The sequence below is a fragment of the Pagrus pagrus genome (assembly GCF_965226575.1).
Source record: "Pagrus pagrus genome assembly, chromosome: 23".
Lineage (NCBI taxonomy): Eukaryota > Metazoa > Chordata > Actinopteri > Spariformes > Sparidae > Pagrus > Pagrus pagrus.
Window position 1 is genome coordinate 14,764,739 of NC_140205.1, and position 23,663 is coordinate 14,788,401.

Here is a 23,663-nt window from a genome sequence, read left to right on the forward strand (position 1 = left end):
TTGCTGCTTTTGCTGTAAATGGATGTCTTGGTATTGGTTTATCGGAAGCTTAGGTGTAAAAAAAAAGTGTAGTTACCTGATTTTTTTTTTCTGTAAGTGTCCAAAAGAAATCAGAAAGGCAAAAATAATTCCTTTACTTTTTGCTGCTTCGTAGGAGTATTAAGGGGTTAAAGGATGGATGAGTGTATTTTGGTTTCCCAGCAGCCTCCGGCTTTGAGGTTACGCCCTTACTGACATCTGTGTGAGCTCTGCACAACCACAAGTGCTGTTCGCTTTTGGAGCAGAGAAATAAGATAATAACATTCTCCCACTGAGCTCCTACTGTAGGACTTAAGACAGAAATTATCCGGTCATCAACCCACCTGATCACCTGGGAAAGAAAAGGAACCCTTTCATGTTCGGTCTCTTGGTAACCGAACACATACCAGTCAAGCCAGAATAAGATCATTTGGATTTTTTTCCCTTTGATGACCTTGAACACCAAGACCATCTGAATGTGCAGGGGACGTTTCTTTTCATGTATTTAATTTATTCTTAAAATATTTCATGATAAAAAAATGTATGTAAATGACTCTAATACTTCTGCGACGCTTCCTCAGCTTCCTCTCTCTCTCTCTCTCTCTCGCTCTCTCCTCGTTGTGTTCCCCGCCGTTATCGGAGAGAGGCCAGATTTGTGCGAACAAACACAAGCACAAAATAAATTAAGAGATCAAAACCCATAGAGAGGAAATGAGTCAGTATTCCACACCGTGTACAATACAATATCATAGCAAATTAGCAGATTTCAATGGCTTCCACTGACTACCATAGATTTACAATGTTCAGTTGGCTGCAGATCAGTCCTCAATAAATTGTGTCACTTTCCTTTTTTTTCCATTTATGGATCTGATAGACAATGACTCGTTGATGACCATGAAAAGAAAGCGGCTACTGAGGTGTGAACAGAAAACCTGGGACTACGAGCCAGCAGTCATGAGAACAACAGCATTTGTTCACATCCTACTAAACTGCCATTGTGACCACATTTTAAGTCCAATAAGCTTCTCTACAAAGGTACAACATATAAAACTGTTAAATATATAACTTTTTAGGGCCTTTCAAAATACATTTAATGACATTTCTTTACTCCTTCTTTTCAGACTCAACAGCATTTATACTCTCTGTAGATATTCATCATCTCTTTGATATGATTTGCGCTCCCCGTCCGTGACCAACGCGACAATCCTGCAAGCTGTCCCAACCGTAGCTACTGAAAAATGCAAATTTTTTTTGATACACAGTTATACGTATGTAGTACCTATATCTCCAGTTCCAAAATACAGTGGTGGGCATAGTCTGAGAAAAAAATGTCTGGAAAGTTTTAAAAGTACTCCTTTGATTGTGTACGGTACTTTTTGTCCCCCCAGATGCGAGGTTCAGTTTGCATCGGTCCACTTGTGCACCGTGTCTCTGTGAGGGCAGTCGGCGGCGACACGAACAGCAAGTTCACAAAGTCTCTGCGTGTCTTTGCCAGATGGTCCGCTCCGTCTTAATGATCGTATTTGTTGTTTTGCTCTTTGGTCTATAAAAATATGGGAGGTTCACTCCAGCAGAAGGCCTATTCACAGCAGAGCGCACTCAGTTCGTTTTTTTTTAAACGGCCTCGCGAGGTGGTCCGAGAAGCAACAGGGTCTGGTCTGTAATGATCCGGTCTGTGCTCCGGAGCGCCTGCTCCAGCGGCCGGGGATGTGATGTGGGAAATCCCTCATTCAAAGCAGTTTCAAACAGAAGGACTTCCGATGAGGCAAAAAACCAGTCATGGGATATCTGAGGTGTCCGATCCTCCGTGGCACGAGCGGGCGCTGCTAACTTCACAGAGCAGGCAGATAAGAGTGGAGAGGAGGTGGATGCGACATTTTGACCCGACGACAGATAGCAGGAGGGAGCAGTCACAAGCCCGGAGGAGCCGGTCACAGGAAATAGACAGTGTTTTACAGCGAGTGGTTTGTCCAGTGTCCAGGGGAGAGTTTGCTCCCTCAAACAGTCACTCCCTGGTTTTCCCCGTCTCTGGCTGTGTTATGAGACCTGTGAATCAACAAGAACAGAGCAAACATGAGAGGATTGTTACAGCGCACAGCCATTGTCACTGTCTACTCAGCTCCTGATAGAAGCCACATTTGCAAATTTGCTTTTGAAGAACACAACTTCTTTGCACTGTCTTTGTACTGAATTGTGTTTTACATCGTTGATATGAAAATGTGATCATGTGCTGTCACCTTCATGCAGAAGCACAGTAAATCTTTTGTTTAACAATTCAGAAATTTGACATTTACCAAAGTCTTTGAAATTAAAGTTTGTCTTTGCAGTATGAATGCACCTGCTCGCTCTCTCATATTCTTTTGTTTTATTTAAAGTAGATGTTCAACATTTTGAGAAATTAGCTTATTTGCTTCTTGCCAAAACATATGAAGCCAGGGGACGGTGTTTTTTCTTGTTTCCAGCATTTATGCTAAGCTAAGCACCTGCTCGTTGTAGCCTTATATTTAGAATGTATCATCCAAGCAAAATGGCTAATAAGCACACTTCCCAAAATACTGAACAATTCCTTCAGGTCTTTTGAATTAAATCTGTAGTCTAAACGCACCTGTTCTCTCTCATTTTCCGTCCTTTTATTAGGTATCCTTTTTTTAGGTATCCTTTTATTATAAGAATAAAGTAGCTGTTCAATATTTGTAGAAACGATTATTTGCTCGCCAACAGCTACATGACGCGTGATTCAAGTCTTATTGCTTTTCAACACAAGGTTATATGATTAATGCATTAGTCCCTTTATGCTACTACTAAAAACAGGGATTAAATGGATGGTTCAATATTTAACAATTCATAAAAAGATGACAAGCTTGATATTTCTTGTGTCTGTGCAGTAAATAGGGGACGGCTAGCTTAGCTTAGCTTAAAGACAGGAAACAAGGTTGAAACTACAGTAGCTAGAGTGTTTCTAGCTGTTTCCTCTCGCGTCCAGCCTTTATGCTAAGCTAGCCATCTTCCCTTGCGGAAACCTATAAATGTGCTTGCTCTCTATGTTTTAAAAAAAATTGTTTGACATTTTTAGGGAATAAACTTGCTAAGAGTAAGATGGCAAGATTGATACCGTTCTTACTTTTGTAAGCTAAATATATATATACAAAAAAAAGGTAAGCGCTGCTAGCTTGCTAAGTTCATACTGTTAGCGACCAGGTTATTGCTATTTTCAGCGTGTAGGTTGCCAGCTCGGAGGTGGCTGTTGCTTCCTGAAATAGATGCCCATAGGCAGGCTCGTACCAACACACTACATCTGCTCAAACTAGCTTAGCTCAGCATAACAATGGTGAAGCAGTTAGCCTAGCTTTGTCTGAAGGTAACAAATTCTGTCTACCAACAAGTCTAATGCTCACGATGTAACAGGTTGTATCTTATTTGTTTAGTCTGGACAAAAAACAAAGTTTAGCCTCTGTTTCCAGTCTTTATGCTAAGCTAACTCATATTTAACAGACACATCCCCAATTCTTGGTTACAAAGCAAATTAGCATCTTTCCCAAAATGTTGAACACCTTTTTAAAAAGAAAAAAATCCTACTTTTAGGGAAGAATCATTCCTGTGTCTCACTACAAGCACTGTGTATACCCAGTGCTCCTTACCAAATGGAGGTGTTAATTACAGCGCTCTGCTAGCATCGGAAGAGGGAAAACAAATACAGCTCACTCTCTGTCAAATCAAGTGTTTTTCGCCAGTCAAATATTTAGAATTCTTCAGCGGGTGCAACCCAATAACAAAGCCGGTCTCACAGTGCCGAGACTGAGAAACAATTAATCTACCACAGAAAGACAAATCTGGAAGCCTCCTCGCCATCTGGCCCCCGCCAGTCACGCAGCCAACTTGATAGAGGCGCCGATGCCTTACAAGAATACCGCTGAAGCTTAATTCATAATCATGAACTCTTGATAATTTCACAGGGTGCAAATTGCCATGAAAGGGGCAGGTGTTGTATGGAGCGCTTGCATGTATCACAGATGACAATGTCTGACACTGTGGGAATAATAAACATCTCATCGAGCTCGGGGCTTTAATGGAGATAATGTCATGGTTTTTGTTGGAGCTGGGCATGAAATGACCCGGAGGTGTAACAGCTTAAAGCACGGGCATGACTGCGCTAACTGCTCGGCTGTGACCGCTGCCCAAACAGGTGTTCAATCCCCAGTACAGTCCCCCTTCTGCCGACGCCTCCTAGTGGGCACGGCGAGATCACAGCGGTGCCGAGTGGTCGCAGATAAAATGGAGGCAGGAGAGAAACCTAGAAATCTCGAGAGGAACGGAACACACATGAATTTAAATAGATGCCTGGCACAGTGGTCTTGTTTATGTAAGCTACCACATAGTCTGTGTCTGCCATGGTAATATTCTCTCTATGTTCCTCTCCCTTTTTTCTCACACCCACACTGTGGCAAATGGTTCCCCATAAATCTCACACACAAATCTCATCTCAGGGAAATGCAAGCCTTCTATTAAAAAGAGGAACGAATGTCAGATGAATACGAGATGAATTTGCCCTATGAATAAAATTCACAGGCCCTAGGTGATTATTACCTCGGGTTTATCAGCAAACGACCATATTACTCTATTTTATATCTTATAACGGCGAGAGAATACTTTACATTTTTGTGCAGGAGGAATGCAAAGTCGAAGGAAGTCCGTCCGGGCTGTTGAACACACGGACAAACTTTGAGCACAGTGGGCTGTTCAGACAAGACCGGAAAGAGAATTAAAGGAGCACTGCGTAGTTTTAGGAAAGAATCTTTTATCAGAGGACAAGATCTTCATTTTTTTATGCATTAACAAACTGTCTTTGTTCTCATGACTGAGTTAATTGAATAAACAAACTGACTTTAAAGGTCAACACAATTTCATACTGTTTTATTTTGTTTGTATGTGGCGGACCCCACACAAACAGTGTTCTGGGACCTTATTTTATTTAACAGCTTATGGAAAAAATAAATATTCGTGAGTTTGTACTATTACCTCATCAATATTGTAAATATCAAAATTCTGAGTTTGAATTTCTACATAGTGCCCCTTTAAACAAATCTGAGTGACACTGATAAGAGCTGCAGGTGTCACAGTAACAGAAGGTGAGAATCCATCTGTGTTAATATCTAATTTGTGCAGACTTATCTTGTTATGGAGCGAGCAGGAGATCCACTCGATACATATTGATACGTGCCCAGCAGCGTTCAATAGAGGATGAGGAAAACATTGGATTTTATGGACATTGCATAGAGTTTCCTGTCTCTAGGCAAAGCTGGAGCGCTTTGATGTATAAATGAGAACATATATTTGCTTTCCTGTGCATTCAAGTGAGAGTGCATGCAGCCACATCTGCTGCACCTAAAGAAAGTGATACACAATACATATGGGGGTCGCTCTCCAGCTGGGAGTTAAAGCCAAAGCGGCGAACACATGGCCCAGGCTTGACATTTCCTCTGTGTGTGTGGACTCTCACTGACTCCCTTCGAAATGTCACGGTGCAGTGACCCGCGTTGAACGTGTGAACGGGCATGCATGAAGGCAAACTGATCAACTTTGCCTCTCCGAACTCCTCATCGAGACTGCGACGGAGGTGAATAATGCAAAATCTCAGGAGTTTGATTAAATGATGTATGATTGAATGACTTTGCACATTGCCAAAAACTTCAGCTAATGGAATAAAGCCGTTTCTGCTCATCTGTCATTCCGAAAAGTGCTGCTGCTTTTTGCATCAGCTCGCCATACTTGTTTCTAATACTAGTCCGTGCCCTCGCCGCTTAATGGTAAGTCTTGTGCAGTCGAGCAAGCGCTCTTTCGGATCGGAGCACGCAAGCCCGCACAATAGCCTGCCGGATGAATATTCATAAGTGAACTTGTAGGTTAGGAATGATTCACAGGTTAATAAGGCAAGGGAAATCGCTCATTACATGCTGTGAAGTCGGATAATGCCTGGAGCAGATGCTGAGATCAAAACACATGAACATGTATGCACGGGCCTCCAGACACTAGGCCCCATTCCACATTAAGAGAGAGTTCAAAGCTATCTGGGGTGTTATGTCATTATCAACCCCTTTCATACTGCATTTCTTCAGAACATCAAAGCAAACACTGCTCACTATCTGCATTCTACAATATGATCAGAACTTTAATGCTCGAGAGGGAACATCAGAACAGATTTAACATAGCACTTGTGCGACGGTGGCATCAGAGAGGAGTAATGTCATTTGATTTGTTTTAGATGCAAGCAACATGTCTCTCGATGCACATTGATGTATAGATCATATCTGTACATACAATGTATTACATGAATGAGATTGGATGTTTACTACTGAAAAAAGCATATTATAGGATCAAATGTTCAAACTCAATCTTCTTTGATAGGAAATAGGCAATCTTCCCTGTGATGCACTGTGAGAGGATCTCAGGCCACAGCATGCATTCTACCCTCTGTCTATTTTTATTTCAGATCTACTGAAGACTCGCTGTCTAGACTGAAAAGCAGCAGGATCTGATTTTTTTCCCCCCCCCTCAAAAGCGAATGATAACATGGGCCATAAATGCTGACAATATTGACCGACAGAAGCGCCTGGTTTTCAGAAACCGGGCATTTTTATGACTTTGGCCTCATCCGTTTTACTGCACTGTACGTTAAATTTACTACATGGCTACTCTCTATTTCCCAATCACATGCATTAATATCAGAGAGTCTGTCTGGCGCCTTGTTTTATTCCGGCACACAGACGCCATCTGACACAATACTTTAAGGACGATATACAAGGCGTGCCAATAAAGCAGAGCGAAAAACAAGCTGAAAATAAACTGGTGGGTTTACTGGTATTGCTACACACATGGATTTTCCGTAGTTAAACACACACAAGGGAGCTGGTGAGCTTATGGAAAGATGAGTAAGCCAAGTAAAGATATCAAACAAACAGACGGTTGTGTCTGGATTTATGTGTGTGCTTGCATGCACGTCCAAGCTTCCTGTTGTTTGCATGTGGCACTAAAGCCGGAGGATGATGTGTTTGTGCTCTAATAATATTGGTGTAATATTTCCATAAGATTCTGAGAAAATAAAAAACTACCAGAAGGATGAAACTTAATTACACAATTTATCAGCCAACACATAAGGAAAATTAACAGTGGATAAATGATATGGATAAACCAGCCTTATGGTTCGACATGGTCTCACTCCAAAAAATCAGAATAAAGCTTGCTGACAAATGGTTCACATATTATGACATTTGGACTGTTATTAACACTGTCATGGTTGGGTTAGGTTTAGGCACTAAAACTACTTGGTTAGGTTAAGGCACTAAAACTACTTGGTCAGGTTCAGGCATTAAAACTACTTGGTCAGGTTCAGGCATTAAAACTACTTGGTTAGGTTTAAGCATTAAAACTACTTGGTCAGGTTTAGGCATTAAAACTACTTGGTTAGGTTTAAGCATTAAAACTACTTGGTCAGGTTCAGGCACTAAAACTACTTGGTCAGGTTCAGACATTAAAACTACTTGGTTAGGTTTAAGCATTAAAACTACTTGGTCAGGTTCAGGCATTAAAACTACTTGGTTAGGTTTATGGCAAATACAAAATGACAAATAAATCACCTTGAAAAATATATCTGATCTCCCTTTTTAAATATCTTAACTATATGAACCTCTGTCACACATTGAAAGATTACTTCAAGGTCCAGTGTGTTGGATTTAGTGGCATCTATTGTTCTTGTTGCAGATTGCAACCAACTGATTATTCCTAGGCTAGCAATCCCGTTTGGTGGCTGCTTAAAATGCGAAAAAAACATAAAAGGCCCTCTCGAGAACCAGTGTTTGCCAAGCCAAGCTAAAATGCTGAAGTTATGAAAACACAACAATTCTTAGTTTCAGGTGAACATACACTAATGAAAACATGTTGAAAACATCAATTCAATTCATCAATTTCCCCTAAATCCTACACACTAGGATAAACGTTGGGGTGTTTAGTTGTACCTTGCTGCCTCCATGAGGTGCTGTGCTGTAGCTGCTTGTGTTGCTTCCTGCCTTTGCGGGACCAGGGTTTGGGTGGCGTTGTTGTGATGTTGGTGGTGGTGTTGGTAGAGTGGTGTTGGTGGTGTTGCAAGATGGTTTTTGGCTGTCTGTCAAGGGGTCATCAATGCTCTCCATAGTGCAAGAGTGTCGAGGGGGACTCTTGTCGCGTCATAGAGCCTGGGGGGAGAGAGGGGGAGGAAATGGGAGGGAGGAGAGGTGGAGGCGGTATGGTTATCAAGCTCATAATGAGGATGCAGTGCTTTATTTTTAAGAGAGTTGTGTGTTTTGTTTTCACATTTAGACACAGTCACACCACCGTCATCACCACCACCATCAACAATTTGTCTCACTGAGGTGTCTTGAAAACGTGCCTCTTTGGCTTTGTGCAAACCTGATGAGCTGTTCTGTGCTTGTGTTTGTCACAAAGAGACATGTAGTGTTAAATATAGACGAGCGGGAGAAAATCAGGGTCTGATTCCCACATGGAAGCAAAACACAAAGTGATTTCTTTGAATGAACATTGACTTGTTAAGCTGTTAAATGGAATAAAACAGTAATAGAAGCATTAATAATTAATAATTATTTCAATCGTGTAGTTAAACGCCTTATTGTTTAGCACAGTAACAACAAAAAATACCCTCTTTAAGCACCAACACTACTTTGGTCCAAAATGAAATATCTCAACAAGCAGTGGATGGATTGACATGAGATTTTGACAGTCTTGGTCCTCAGAGGATGAAATCTGATGAATTTGGTGATCCATTTACATTTCTTTGTGGCTCCATGGGCAAACAATTACACTTATCTAGCGAAATATCTCAAAATTTACTGGGTTGGCTGGCACAAAATGTTGTACCTTAAGAAAGGTAAAGGTGCAGCATATCCGTGGTTTGCAAAAACGTACATTGACATTCATTCCAACGATTGGTTTGCATGTTAAACTAAGATAGAAAAAATCTAAAAACAGAAAACTAGCGAAAAGTCTCTCTTGGTATGAATCCCAGTGTATTTCCCAGTTTCTCAAAATGGAGGACTTGGTATTTTCCAAGCAGAGATGATGTGCTGACTTGGCTCCCTCTAGAAGGGAGCTGGCAGACAGAGTTAATGGTTAACAGCAAAAGGGCCTCTTTTTCTTCTCCCATTCTCTCGGCTTGTCTGGGGTGGCCAAGCAGCTGTCTTCTTAGCGGTGATTCTGTTCAACCCACTGTTGGATGTGCCTAGAGGGCCCAGAGGGATCAATTACCAAGGCCGGTACCGACCCAGAACTGCAGGGGGGGACGTGGCGATGGTGGGGCTTTGGGGGATCCCATCATGCCCGACCTCTCCACGGAGAGAAGAAGAAGAAGCGGAAAGAAAGTGATGGGAGGAGGAAGGGAGGCCCTCAGGATTGGCTTACAAACCCTGTTCGAAAGAGCTTTTTCATATTGTGCCGAACACATGCTGTCACTGGCTGATGTATAAACGCATAAATACTCTAGAAGCTTACAGGGAGACACAGACTGGCCTGGGGATCGTTATGTGTAAACTGCAACCATTGTAAAGAAGGGCTGTTTGTGTGAGGACGATAACAGCCTTCATCTCCAAGCACATACCTCCAGAGTGTATGAAATATGCATATGGACATACATAAGCTTGTTATCAAGCATTATACTCATGTTCAAACATGTTTCCTCATTCTTTCCTCACATGCAGAGGTAGCAGTTTACAGTACATTGTCCCTCCTGTACTCTTATCGCTCCTCTTTCCTTACTCCTGTCGTCTTTATTTTTCTTTCTTTGTTTTTCTGTCTACTACTCTTCTCACTGAAAAAGTCTTGATCACAGTGATTACAGTCTTCCCCCCAGTAATAGTAATTTCCTTATTCCGTCTTCACTTGCAGACGAACCAGTATACATTGTCCCTCCTGTACTCTTATCTCTCCTCTTTCCTTACTCCTGTCGTCTTTATCTTTCTTTCCTCCTTTTTCTGTCTTCTTCTCTGCTCTTCTCTTCTCTTCACGCTGAAAACATCTTGATTACAGTAATCACAGTCTTTCTCTCAGTAGGTGCCACTTCTGCTCATAGCACTCCATTCACGGGCTAAATACCCCATTCAGAGCCAAGCTAATGAAACGTATGATTAAGACCTAGTTGGACATTAAAAGGATTTTCAGTCATCTCGGTTGTTTCGGGTGTGTTTTCCACATTCTGACTCACTGTCTCCTGCTTTGTTTGAAAATGCTGTATGAGTGCTGTATGATTGAATAGGAGAAGCGCGGCGCTCGACGAGACGAGGAGATCCATTTGACTGGATTTCAGGATAACAGATGCACTTTTTCAGTGAGCTGCTGTGTATAAATGACTTGAAAACCCTGGCTAAAGCATGCACGCACTATTGGATGCCGTGTAAACAGCATGGCAGCCTTCAAAAAAAAAAAATCCTCCTGACAGTTGGATTTTCAGCAATTATAACTTACTTTTCAAAGCAGTGTCCTTTCCTCCGAACTTACAGGCACTTAGAGGCTTAAGAGCCGCCGCTTGATGCACGCCAACTGAAAATGACTTGAATAATGTTTTATGCCGCCGCTCGTCTGACTGCTTCAATGTCTTTCACTCACACTGCTCTTTTTTTTCCTCCCCACGCCGCTTGTGCTGTCTCTGTTTTGAATCCCGCCTTATCAGGCTGTCACAAAAGCCGTCAGATAACCTGAGGTGATTTCGCTTTTCTCTCTCTAATGGTGCACTCACTCTCCCTCTTTCTCGCCGAGCTCCCCGCATCGGCACACGCAGAGAGAGAGCTCCTCGTGCCGTTTCATCTGCCAGTCTAAAATGGTGGAGGGCACAACGCGGAGCATCCTCCTCTCTGGAGAGAGACAGCAGCAAGCCTTTCAGTGAGGGAAGGAGGTATAGGAGATGACTGCTGAGACTACATATCGCTTTGCCAAAACAGAGCGCTTTGGAACGGCAGCAAAGGCGGCATTTGACTGTGTGATAAAATGTATATTCAAATCACTTAGCATCATGGAGGGAGGAAAAGTATATTGGGAGCGAGAAATTAACCCCTGGTTGCTGCGAAATGTTCCTTGATCTGGCGAGTTTTGTTGATGGGCTTTTTTTATGGACCATTCACGCTGTGAATATTACCCAGCCACCATCATGTGTTAGTTTATCCGAGATGTAAATATTGCTATTGCACTGTAGGTCAGAAAACAGCAGACTTTCTCGCTATTTATGAGTATCACATTTGTTGCTTTGTTACCAAAGACTACAAAAGGCAGTTGTCATATAAACGTAGTGCTTTAATTTAAATCTATAGGTAATAAATTGAACGTTGAAATCAGCTCACTGTAAGGTTGATGGTTTGTTCTCCTCTACCTGTCTCCTGTAGGTACATTTGCTAAACCTGTCGAGCTTTAATCATAAGTTTAAGACGTAAACCCTGCCAAAGATTCTGAAATACACGCGTGATGACTACATATACAGTGTGATATCATGCTAACAGACTGAGGTTAAGAGCTAGCCTACGTGTACCAAGCATCACCAGATGATCCACATAATAGCCATTAGGAGCTAGAGCTAGTTAGCCCTAGATGCCTATAACAGTATCGTAAATAAAAAATGATTTGAATTGTTGTGTGATTTCAAATTTAAAAAGCTGTTTTTCCAAAGACTATATGTCATTTTTCTGTGGAGAAGAGAACTAGCCTAAAGAAGGAAACATAAATGATGAGTTTGACAGAGGCTACATTTATAATGCTAACCCAAGTCAAATACAGAGGACAGATATTGTTCTATCGCTATACCCCAAACAATTTTACAACCGTAAAGAGTTTTCTAAAGTAACCCGTAACCCCACTAAATGTTGTAGGCTAGTTTTCTCATTCAATACCCTTTGCTTTTTGAAATAAGGCTAGGTTACTGCTGTACATAGTAGCCTAGTTAGCAGGAGATGCTAATGTTTGCTCCATATAGAGCAGATAAACACAGTTTAAATCCATTCCCTGTACTTTTGCTCTCATGTGTTTGGCCTTTGGAAAGGCTTTAAAACAAGACACTACGCTTGAAACTCTTGAGATACCAAGCATTGCACTTAGTACAGTCTATTTACTGTACATAAAGATGGACAGTGCGTCTCCACTTCCTCCAACTGTGTCTGCCATCTTGCACTGGTGATGTCATTTGGTGCTCAAGGCTGTGTTGCTAAGCTATGCTATCGCCAAGCTGCGTGCATCTGGACAATTGCTGTTCAGGGTCAGACTTCATTGAACGTTAAATTGCCAGAACACTTGGACATTTGGTTACATCAGGCCTGTTTTGACAGATCTTACAGGCCCGTATCTCTGTAAGTGATGTTTTATCATTTTTATGTCCTCATTGGTATGCGTTTTGGCAGACATCTGGTTTTATGTAGTCGGATAAAAAAAGAAACCAAATAAAATAATTACTCATGGACTTGCAGCAGAGTGTCCATGTGCATTTTATTGTTTCATTAATACACTTAAGTGAACCGAAGGAGCTCATTTACAGTCTCAGAGCTAGATGTGGTCCATCTGAAGGATTTCATTTTCTGTCGGGTCAACGCTTTAGAGGAGAAACTTGTCCCTGTATCAGCGAGGCTTCTGATCCTGAAATAAATTATGTGCTAGAGCTTCACAAGTGCACCTCTATTTGATATGTGTCCTTTTCGGCTGCGGCTGTGGTGCGCCGCTAATAAAAGTAACCTCGCTCAGAACGTCGCTGTCAACAATAAGCAAAGTACATATCAATCTTCATATGTTTCTTCTGGAGCTGGCCAGAGAAAAATCCATATTGTGTTTTTATTGACAGGAACAACATGTACTCCTCAAAGCGGGGGTCAGACTAAGATAAATGCATGGAGAGGTGGACAGGGGAGGACGGGGGGGGGAAGAAAATGTGAAAATATAATAGTGCAAGTGGAAAAAGAAACCCACTGGGAAGGAGTCAAGCAGAGGGAAAACAAGTATGCGAGGAAGTTATTTTTAAACAGGAGTGCATCGAATGGTGGCCGCTGAGATGAGTGACATTCTGTAGGTTGAGGGAAAACATGCAGCGTACATCTAATCCACCTCGCGACTCCTTCTGAGACGACTCGAGGTAGAGAGGAGGTCAGCGGTGTCATCCTGAGCAACACTCTCTTTCTGTCTGACAGAGAAAACACAAACTCTCGAACATTTGACCAAGACGCGCAAACCGCCTCTTGACATTTGTCCAAAATAGCCCTTTATGCGGCTATGGGGCTGAGTCAGATTGACTTGGCTTAGTCAAATGCCCCGAGGGATGTGTCTGTTTGTCTGCATTGATGTTTTCGCACAAACACCTGACAGACAGGTCGGACATGCTCACTGGACTGTGCACAGCCAACGCTCATCCTTAGGCAATATTGGGGCGGCTGCAGTTTGGGTTTAACCTTGAAAAGCCTCAGGGAAAGGGGCCATTTGTTCAAAGTTAACCAGAGGGAGGCTGAGGAGTAAATTGTTTGTTTTGATTCTCCCTGCGGTAGGCAGATAACAAGAGGTTTACGTAATTTTTTTTCGCTTTGGAGACTCGGCCTTAACCTTTGATGCATTTTAGGCAATTTTAGGTTACACGCCTGGTCCCGACTTCCCTCAGCTCGCCTGAGATTTAAAGGAGACCTATTATGCTCTTTGTTTTATTCCTTTTTCTGTAGTGTTGTTATTTCTGTCTGCTCATCTTGAAAGTTAAAAGGGCAGTATGTTGTTCCTGAGAGGATATACAAACTCAGAAATTGAAGATTTACAATATTAATGAGGTTTTAATACAAACTCAGAATATAAACTTTTTCCACAACTGAATAACAAGCTGAAAATAAGGTCCCCAGAACACTGTTTGAAGCTGGAAAGGTGGCAGGGTCCGCCACATATAAACAAAGTAAAACAGTATGAAATTGCGCTGTCCTTTAAGGTCAGTTTGTTTATTCAGTTAATTCAGTCATAGTATTTATTTATTTAGTTTGTTTAGGTATGAAAAAATAAAATCAGTCAGTGAAGATCTTTCTCTTCCTCTCGAAACGCCTTGTCAGTAGTCCCGCCTCAAATTTCGTGACTTTGTGACATCACACTATGTCACCATGTCACACATTTGCATTTATTTTGCCTAGCTGCTAGTCGGCATGTAAACATTTATTTAGCACAGCTGCTCTGTTATTGTTAGCGATGTTAGGTCAGGCATGTGTGAGCTGACCAATCAGAGCAGACTGGGCGTTTATGAACCTGAAAATGAGCTTTATGTGTCTCCTTTGACAGAGCGGTCATATTAGGACAGTTTATCACATACATTAAACAATGACCCGAGCCTGCTTGGTGCCGGTTTTAGAATCCTTGACAGAGAAAGCTGCTTAAACACACACACACACACACGAACGGACTGACACAGATGAGTGCACATAGCTGTCCAGCCATTTGACTAGCTGTCACCAAGCTTAAAGTAGCCAATGAAGCAAGCAAGGAATACCTGTCACGTCCCGCATATTGTCAGCGTAAGCCGATGAGAGGTACATTGACTGACATCCTAAGCGGGGTATGAAATGTAAAAGTAGGCCAAAGCGTACAGGGGCCACCCTCCGCCGCAAAGCAGGGACACATATTCATAAGTATGAATATGCAAACAGTTGCGAACACACACCAACGGACATCAGTGAGAGCATGTTAACATCCACGTGAGAATGCGCATGAATCAGGTCTATTAGCCCTCGAACACGGCGTGACCACCGCATTTGCATACTCCACACACGCACACACACACACACACACACACACACTAGGTCGTATGCCTGTAAAATATAATGAATGATTCCAGCTTTATGTGTGTGGACTGTCTGCCTGCCCAGATAGCAAATTACATTATAGGTGGAACATGTAACGACTGTCTTTACAACCAGGTATATCGGGGTGGTGTCAGGCCTTCATGACACACTCACACACACACACGACTCACAGCATAGCGAGATCAAAGGGGAAGCAGCTGTCTGCTCGACCATATCATCTGAGCTCGACATTCGGCGTGTGTGTCTGCTATTTATGTGTGTTTGTCTTTTAGCGGGAAGCGTAAACAAGTTAGTCAGCCGATGACTAAATCATGACAGATGCATTAATGATGCCCCACCGGTCCTCGCCACTCGCCCATTGACATTCACAGATAGGGCAGCTGTATTGTGTGTGTGTGTGTGTGTGTGTGTGTGTGTGTGTTGTGTAACATGTTTCTCAACTGAGACCCCTTTAATTGCTACAGTATAGACCGCGCATGCAGGCGGTGGAGCAGCAGTGTTTACGTCTCTTGTAAAGTGTAGGGGGGGAGCAGTGGGATGGTGTAGGAAGGTGGTGGGAAGGTGTGTGTTGGTGCTGGAGAGGAGAGGAGGATACTTGGAGAGGGTATGAAGGACGGGCGCGTGAATGAATGGGCGGCATCTCTGCGAATACAAGCGGTGGCTCCCCATCTGCTGCCACCATTAACATTAAGAGCGTTCCTAATTCAAGCTAATTGCCGGCGACGAGGAAGTAAACAAACAGAGTACAGTTTGTGGAGATGAGCCGCAGACGAGGAGGGCGGGAGAGAAACATTTTGGAGGGACTGCGGAGTGAATGCTTAACTGGGTTTCTGCTGTTATCAATGTACTCGCGGCTGACGGTGTGCAAGCTGGTCCCAATGTACCGTAATGTGGCAACAGTTGGAGACGCTGCAATCACGAACTTGAATGGCCATGTGAGTCCATGTGATTCAACATAGTGTGGTTTACTGAAGCAGGACCACATCATTTCTGCTAAAGTAGCATGGATGCTACATTCAATATCTTTTTATCAACAAGATTCTCCTGAGTATGTTGTTTAAAGCTGCACTATTTTTAACAAGTGTCATTCTGAGTGACAAGCCATCTTACGACTTGGAATTTTAGCATCTTTCAGCTCATTATTTTGGTTTAATGGCCCAGAACTTTACTGGTTTGATTCAGTCTCATTACTCTTGGTGGAGACCAAAACAGAGCCAAAAGAGGAGTGAATATTGGACTTTACATCAGGTGGCCAGAAACATAATTCCCAATGAATGCTAGCAATGTTCAATCTGCTCTATTTACCTGATTTCCTGATAAAAACCGTTGGAATGTTTCTCTATAACTTGCTCAAATTTTGTTTGATAATTAGACCATGGCTCGGGCCCCCATTTTTCTGTCCGACTATGATCAAGTATGAGAGAGTAGGTACTGAGCCCGACCTGAAATTGACAGGAGCTCTGTCTGTAATGTACTGTAGTTTGTGTTCTCCTGTCAGGCAGCTGTAATCATAGTTACAGCTCCTCTGCTTTCCCGATTACAGTATAGATGACCTTGAAAAGGAGATGTTGTAAGAAAAAAAGAAATATAATAATAAGAAATATGTTATATCTATGGTTACCCACATGCTCTTACAGAACTGGAGTTATAATAAAGCACTAACTGTTATATTTCCACAAAGAGAACTGAAAAGCATTGGTCTATTGTCGTGAACTTGACCTGAACGGTATCCATGCTCTCATAACAATGTGCACAAGTAGAGAAGAGCCATAAAGTCAGCAACTGGACTCAGTGATGTTAGCACTGCAATATCTACATTTTGCAAGCATTATCAGCCACCAAACTGGTCTAGACCAGATCAAGGAAAGTCTGATTTATGGTAGAAAGCATATCACTTTTGTCGCCCAGCAGAATGGAAGTATTTTTGAGTGATACTGTCCGTTAACGTTACATACATGGAGAATTGTGTTATTTTGCAGACATCATTATATTTTACTGTCAGCGGGATATATATACCGAATAGGATGATATAATGCAACTAAACAAGCCGGTTGGAGGAAAGTGTCTGATTACCATGGAGACGATGGTCTTTTTGCATAAATTGACATCGTTGTGCGGCTCATGACTTATGTCTCTATGTTTTAAAATATCCTCAAAAGCAATTCATAAATGTTAATAAATGTTTGTTTCACAAACATTAACACAATGAGATTGTTGATAAATAAATAGTCATCAGTAAAGTGGATATAATGACTTTATGAAGTGAGTAAAGGTAGTATTACAATTGACACAGTCTTGTAAGTTCAGAAAATGACATCACTTCACTGTAATGCAGACTTTAAAAAACAGGAAAAGATAACACTTATACCATATCACGATGTAATGACGTCCAGAATCTAAGAAGATACATAGTTTCATATCATGATAACGATATACAGTATTATTGATTTGTTGCCCGGGCAGATTGAGGATGAAAATGTTAAGTCACAGAATAAGATGTAGCACTGTTTTCAAATAGGCTATTAAACTGTGTATATTTATTTATATCAGAGCTTTTTATGTGAGTCACTGCTCGAAATTGTTTTCTATAACCGTGTATAACGATTATGCTTATTAAAATGGGTTTTAAACTGTATTGTTAGGAGAGCAAAACTGTTTAATCATTATTGTTTAATTTTAATTTCTCAGAAATTAAATAAAATGTGTGCTTAACCCACAATCGATTCTCTATGCAAATGCTTTATTCCAGCTCTCAGAGTCCCGTTGTTCTCGGTGCCACTGGTGCAGTGAGTGCACACAATTTTGCACACACCTACTGGTTTGTGAGTGGATTGTGTAACCCGGGGCGCTCAAAGGGAGCCTGAACCTACCGTGGTGGTTTTGACTCGGCCTCCGGGCTGTGTACAAGTCCAGCCAGATTTATTGACTAACAGGTCACAGCCTTCGTCCTCCAAACACGGCACCATCTCACACCACTGCTTTTTCCGAACAATACCAGCTGCAGAGAACACAGGAAGAGAGAGAAAAAAGGGACGATTAGAGAGGTTAGGAAAATTAGGAGGGAATAAGCAGATGGAGAGAAATGACGGAGAGAGGTGGATGCAGAGATGTAGCGATTAAAATAGAGAGAGTGGGTTGCGGGATGACAGATGGAGGAATGCAGATATGGGCGAAGATTTAACACGATGGGAAATGATGGAAAAGGGGGAGAGTTGAAAAAAAAAGCTAAAATACATATAAATGGAGTAGAAAAGATGGGGCGATGCAGAGGGATGGATTGGAAGAGAGGGGGGATATGCAGGTAGATGAAGAGCAATGAAGTAAAGAGACAATTGAGAGATATGAGAGGAGGGGATGACAGTGAGAGATGGGGGGAAAGATGGAGGGAACCAGACAGATGGAGAGAGATGGAGCGAGCTGCGATCAGTCAGGTGAATAAATTCCAACATCACAAATGATATTTAGCAGGTTTACAGCCCTCCTTGCATCCTGCGACATTTCAAACAGGATGGAATATTTTGTAAGCCATATGCGTAAGCTCCTACCACAAGTTTTAAAAAATGTCTGACATTTATGCCTTCCAAAATACTTTGCCATAACAACATGTCGTAATTTGTACTTTTCTGAGTTCTGTCATTTTCTCAGTCTGCTCGGCTGTATTTCACTTCCAGACTTCAGTTAGTGAGCTTCTACATTTCCCAGAAAAGCCCCAGGCTGGAGGATATTACACCCACTTGTACAGGCTTCACTTAAAGACTGAGCCACAATGATAACAATGATAAATATAGTGACAATAAATGTGAGTTTTCCAGTTCGAGGAAAGAGATGCTGCAGCTGCAATGCAATCTTTCAATTCAAACTAATTTCGTTAGGCGTCTTCTATCAAATAATCTGTGCAGTTTTTGTTTTTGTCCACAAAAATCAGAAGTATTGTGCTCGGACACATATGAGAAAGGGCTTTCTACAATGCATCGGACATTCTGTTATTTATCAAACATAAACATAAACAGTCAACAGTCAATCTTGTATCGCTGTGTTGGTGGTTTTCCTATGACCACCTGATTACATGATTAAGTGTATTTGCACCATTAGTAAAAACTTATATTGTGGTTTATTGCCTTGCTCATGTCAACTTGAATCATATTTAAGATGAAAGCGTAGTTCTCCTTCCCTTCCCAGGTTTTAAAAATCCTCTCCACACATGTAGTATATGTAAAACTAGTATTACTGCCTCTCTGTTGTATGTCTCCATGCACCATTCCAGTTGCAATTTACATCCATGTCTGTCCAGACTTATGTAATATATGAGTTTATGATTGAGATTAACATGGGCACCCAAGATTAGTGTCATTCAGACTCTGACCAAATGTAAAATATGGTCACAATCTCCCCTTCTGTTCATTAACTGTGATATGAAATAATGACCAGAAACATGTTTCTGCAGAATTAAGATTTCATAGTGAAGTTGACCTTTGACCTTTTGAATATAAAATGTAAGAACATCATAATCTTATCCTATCACACACATGTCATGATAAGTGCATACATTATTAGTTTATAAATTATCGTCTAATTATTAATAAGTATATCATAATAACACATTGACCTTGTCATTAACCTTTGACTACCAAAATCTAATTAGTTCATTTATGAGTCTAAGTGGATGTTTGTCCCAAGTTTGAAGAAACTCCCTGAAGATGTTGCAATCACAAGAATGGGACAGACGGGGAGGCATAACAGTATAGTTACACATTAAAATCCTTCAAATTGCACCAAATACTTCCTCCTCATTAAAAATTCCACTTTTTGTGATGTCACAAATCATGCCCGTAGGCCCGCCTCTTCAAATGATGTTTTTCAATGAGCACAGAGAAACTTCACACTTTCAGCAATGAATGTGAAAACAGCCTTCTAGAGTCAAACGCTGCACATACATCATTCTGCATAGTGAAGCTCACACATTCAACTGTAGGAACAAGAGGAACAACACATTTTTGACAGGAGGGTTGGCTTTAACGTCCAGTGATAAACACTAGGCACTAGACCTGTCGCAACCGGGGAAACTCGCAAGCCAGAACTTGATAAGCTCATCTGACAGGGCTACGTGGGTTAGTCAGACAAGAATACTGCTGCACACCATCTCACAGCCCTACGAAGACAACTGTGACAATTTCCATATCATCTATTGCAACAGCAGAGGACTAGCAAAAGAAAATCCGTCATAATATATTCAGTTACCTGCTTCTGCAAGACGCAACGAGGCAGAATGAATCATCCATAAGCATTTGAAACAGATGTCAAAGGATCATAGATTTACATTCAGCCTATGGCTTTTAAAATCGTCTCTGTAATAGCATATCAACACTAGGTCATATAATAACAGCCGGGACGAAGGCACAACTCGAAATACAAAAACATTCTTCTTGCCACTTCTAAGACATTAAAGGCACCCTGTGGAGATTACTTTGTAAACAAACATTAATTTTGAAAACAAAAAATATTTTCATGAGTTAATGAAAATCATGGCTGTTGGGGGTAAAAACAAGTGTGAATTTCAGGGTCATTACGTACGTGGTGTAATGAGGCACTTTTTGGAGTAATAAGATGAAGATAAGGTGTTTAATCACAGCCCTGTGTCTCGGGTTGGCTCACAATCTTCACAAATCGCAAATTGCGTCAAAAAGGATTGAAGAATAACAAACTAAGGAACACGTGTCCACCTGAATATGTAAATCAGAAACACAGAAAGAGATGAACTTAGATAGAAGGAGAGAGGGTGAAGACAAAGGATACACATATCTAGATAAAGTTCTTTACCATTACAGAAAATGAGCAAGATAAAGGAAGACGGATACATACATTTACGCTCACATTCGTATGCATTTATGGATGGAAAATAGCAAACTTTAATGGATAACAGTGAATTCGGGAATGATTTATAGGGCATACATACATCATATTCTTTTGCCACGGTGTTCATGGCATGCTCGGTCTCTTATAAAACATAAGGGAATTCTGCTCAGTTTCACATCTATAAATTTGCTCTAAGGGCACCTTCAGTAGCTGTCATAACCTTGCATGTAGATCATAAGTGAGCACTGTACCTAATGCTAATATCTGCTCACCGTAAACAATATCCATATATCAATCCATCCATGAAATATGTATACCTTCTCAAGCACTACATGGCTAAATAATAAAAAGCACCATGAAGACTGTGTCAGCACAGTAAATGGTGAGCTCGAAATTGACACCAGTGTAAAGCATTATTATTGTTGAGTGCTTTTCGCTGACACGCTGCTTGAGGTTGAATTACTTGACGCTACTGTAGTGCGCCTCAAGGCTAGCTGCACAAACATCCAAAACGTCTGTGACTGGAATATTTTCCCTTCAGGGACAAAGTTACATGTGGGGAACAATGCAATCTCAAATGGCCCGAAAATCTGAAAACTATTAAGTGTTGTCAGCAAAAAAATATAAATCTTGTAGATCAGCCACAAACTAGACATACCGCTGCTATAACCACGGTCCCCTGCGGTTTCCTGCCGATCACTGGATGTTCCATTTTGGACACCCAGAAATGGTAAGCGCTTCAATGTCAGCCCTTTGGATTCTTACACTCTCATCACGTTTGCATCCCTAAGGGGTTCAGTATGCTTTAAAAATGAACAAGCTCCTTTCTAACATCCAAATGAGAAAGCAGTGTCTGACAATCTTGGTAACTTTCCCAAACCAGCAATCTGAAAAAGATGGGCAGGAGCGAGAAACTAGCAGAATCTGAGTTTTTTTAGTATTTCAGTCAGTTTCTTATCTACAACCAATTGCAATAGCATTAATATCCATAGGGATATCATTATCCATTTATGAACAATTATTTTCACCAAGTCCTTCAAGTGTGGCATTTGAAACTAGAGCCCGACCAATAAACGATTTTCGGTGCCCAAACCGATACCAAATCACCAGCACTATTAGATATTGGCACAACAAGCAGTTGCAGACAAGCAGACGGTCGATGCCATCAAAGTTCGATACCCAGCCCTACTTAGACCACAAAGGACACAAGGAGCTGTGTCAAAAAGACAAAAGGAGGGTGGATGGAGTCGGTTCTACCTACAGTACATGGCCATCAAAGAAGGACAGGGAACAAAGCTGGTAACTGGCATTAGTAAGCTGGAACAAACTCACTTTTGAGAGAACAATGAATACATTTAAAAAATCTGAAGTCGAAATATTCTAATTTGACCAAAGATCATTGATTAAGTGTCCTCATATCTCATCATTTCATGGTATGAAAACATCAATTTCAAGCAAAATAACAAGTCTGCTGACAAACTGCAGCACCAATGTATAATCAAAAAAAGACAATCCACTCAGTGAACCCACCCATATTGTGAATTAGCATACCAAATGCTTCCTTCAAGCCACACACATTCTAAGTCCCAAGTTCAAGAAATCCTTTATTCCAGTTACTGTGACTATTCTCAACAAGTGGCTTTTAAGAACTCTGAGGCTTTGACTCCTCTAGCCCTCGTCTTTTCCTTTTAAAATAACCCATTTTATCTTTTTTAGCATTTTATCACATATTTATTTATTATTGTCTTTTGTGTCGTTTGTCCTGATGTGCTGTGTGAAGTATGCCAGCGCCAAAGACGAATTTCCATTTTATGTAAATCTGGAGGACAAAAAAGCGCTCTGAATCTGCATCTACAACCGGCTGTACCTCAGCAGTGGTAACGTAGGGGACAGGATGTAAAGCAGGCTTTGTAAATTCACAACGGAAGCAAGAGAGTAGAAGAGAAAATTAGAGGACATATTGGAAACACACCATTTACTGAGGTGAACGGAATAAACTTGTCCCATTTGATAGCCCGGGGTCTGGCAGAGTTCTCAAGATTTTTTTCCCGTCCTTTTTTTATTTAATCCATTACTGTGGAATTTATCTAATGACTGTTGTCAGCAAGGTCACTTATACAATTCACTAACGGGTTTTGTTTCGCTTCTGAATTACCATCCAGTGAGGTGACCCTCAGCTGATGAAGATGTATAGCGCTGCAAGTACATAACAGTAATGAGGGAATGAAGTGCTCCTCTCTGCATGTGTGTTAAAAATGTTATTTTTGACTGAAAAGCTCAACCGGTGATGGCTCCGTTCTCAGTATTTCACTTAGTAACCATCTGCTGTATCTCAAACACGACTGATCGGACCATTTCTGCATTTATTCCTTGTTCCTTCACATTCTCATGATAAAAAGCAAGCATAATGTAATGTTTTGATTCCATTACAGCTGAGAGTTAATCACAGTTGTGTCAGATGAACAGTGCAAGATGAAAAATGTAACTGCAAACAGGACAATCTCGATGTGGTTTGGGAGATAATTAATAAAGACCTGTGCTGCTTAAATTTTAAAGTTATAACAATTATATCACTGCAACTTAAATATATGAAAGAATTTGAGTTGAAAACATTCAAAAATTCACTAAAATTATCAGCAGACTGTGAAGAAATAACAGTTTTGAAGTTATGTCTATGTATATCTACTAAAGTTAGCATGCTAACCATTAAGCCCCAGCCAGTCCCAGTCCAAAGCTCCTGTTCTAGCAGTGTAAAGATCAGCGCTGCCCTGGTGCTCCGAGCTCCCAGTTCGTACCACTACATGAATGGCTTACTGAGCTAGCCGAGCTAACTGGCTAACGGCAGCTACAGTTAGCAGCAGTTAGCGCTTGTGATGTGCTGCCCTCTGTTTGTTTATAATATGAATTCGATAGGCGGAACATTTTTACATATTGCATCTATAAAGCTGCCTTAATATTTTT

At 41.2% G+C, this 23,663-nt stretch overlaps 1 protein-coding gene across 2 annotated transcripts in view; it reads right to left on the bottom strand.

The window, feature by feature from the left end:
* Nucleotides 1-721: 721 nt before the first annotated feature.
* LOC311252865 (chemokine-like protein TAFA-5) overlaps nt 722-23,663 on the bottom strand; it is a 160,962-nt gene continuing 138,020 nt past the window's right edge. For both annotated transcript variants that reach the window (XM_084346468.1, XM_084346469.1), the window contains exons 3-5: nt 17,720-17,847; nt 8,028-8,243; nt 722-2,064 (exon numbers count right to left, since the gene is read on the bottom strand). In XM_084346468.1, the coding sequence (XP_084202594.1) occupies nt 8,235-8,243; nt 17,720-17,847 (137 nt within the window). In that variant the 3' untranslated portion in view covers nt 722-2,064; nt 8,028-8,234. The remainder of the gene's footprint in view (nt 2,065-8,027; nt 8,244-17,719; nt 17,848-23,663) is intronic.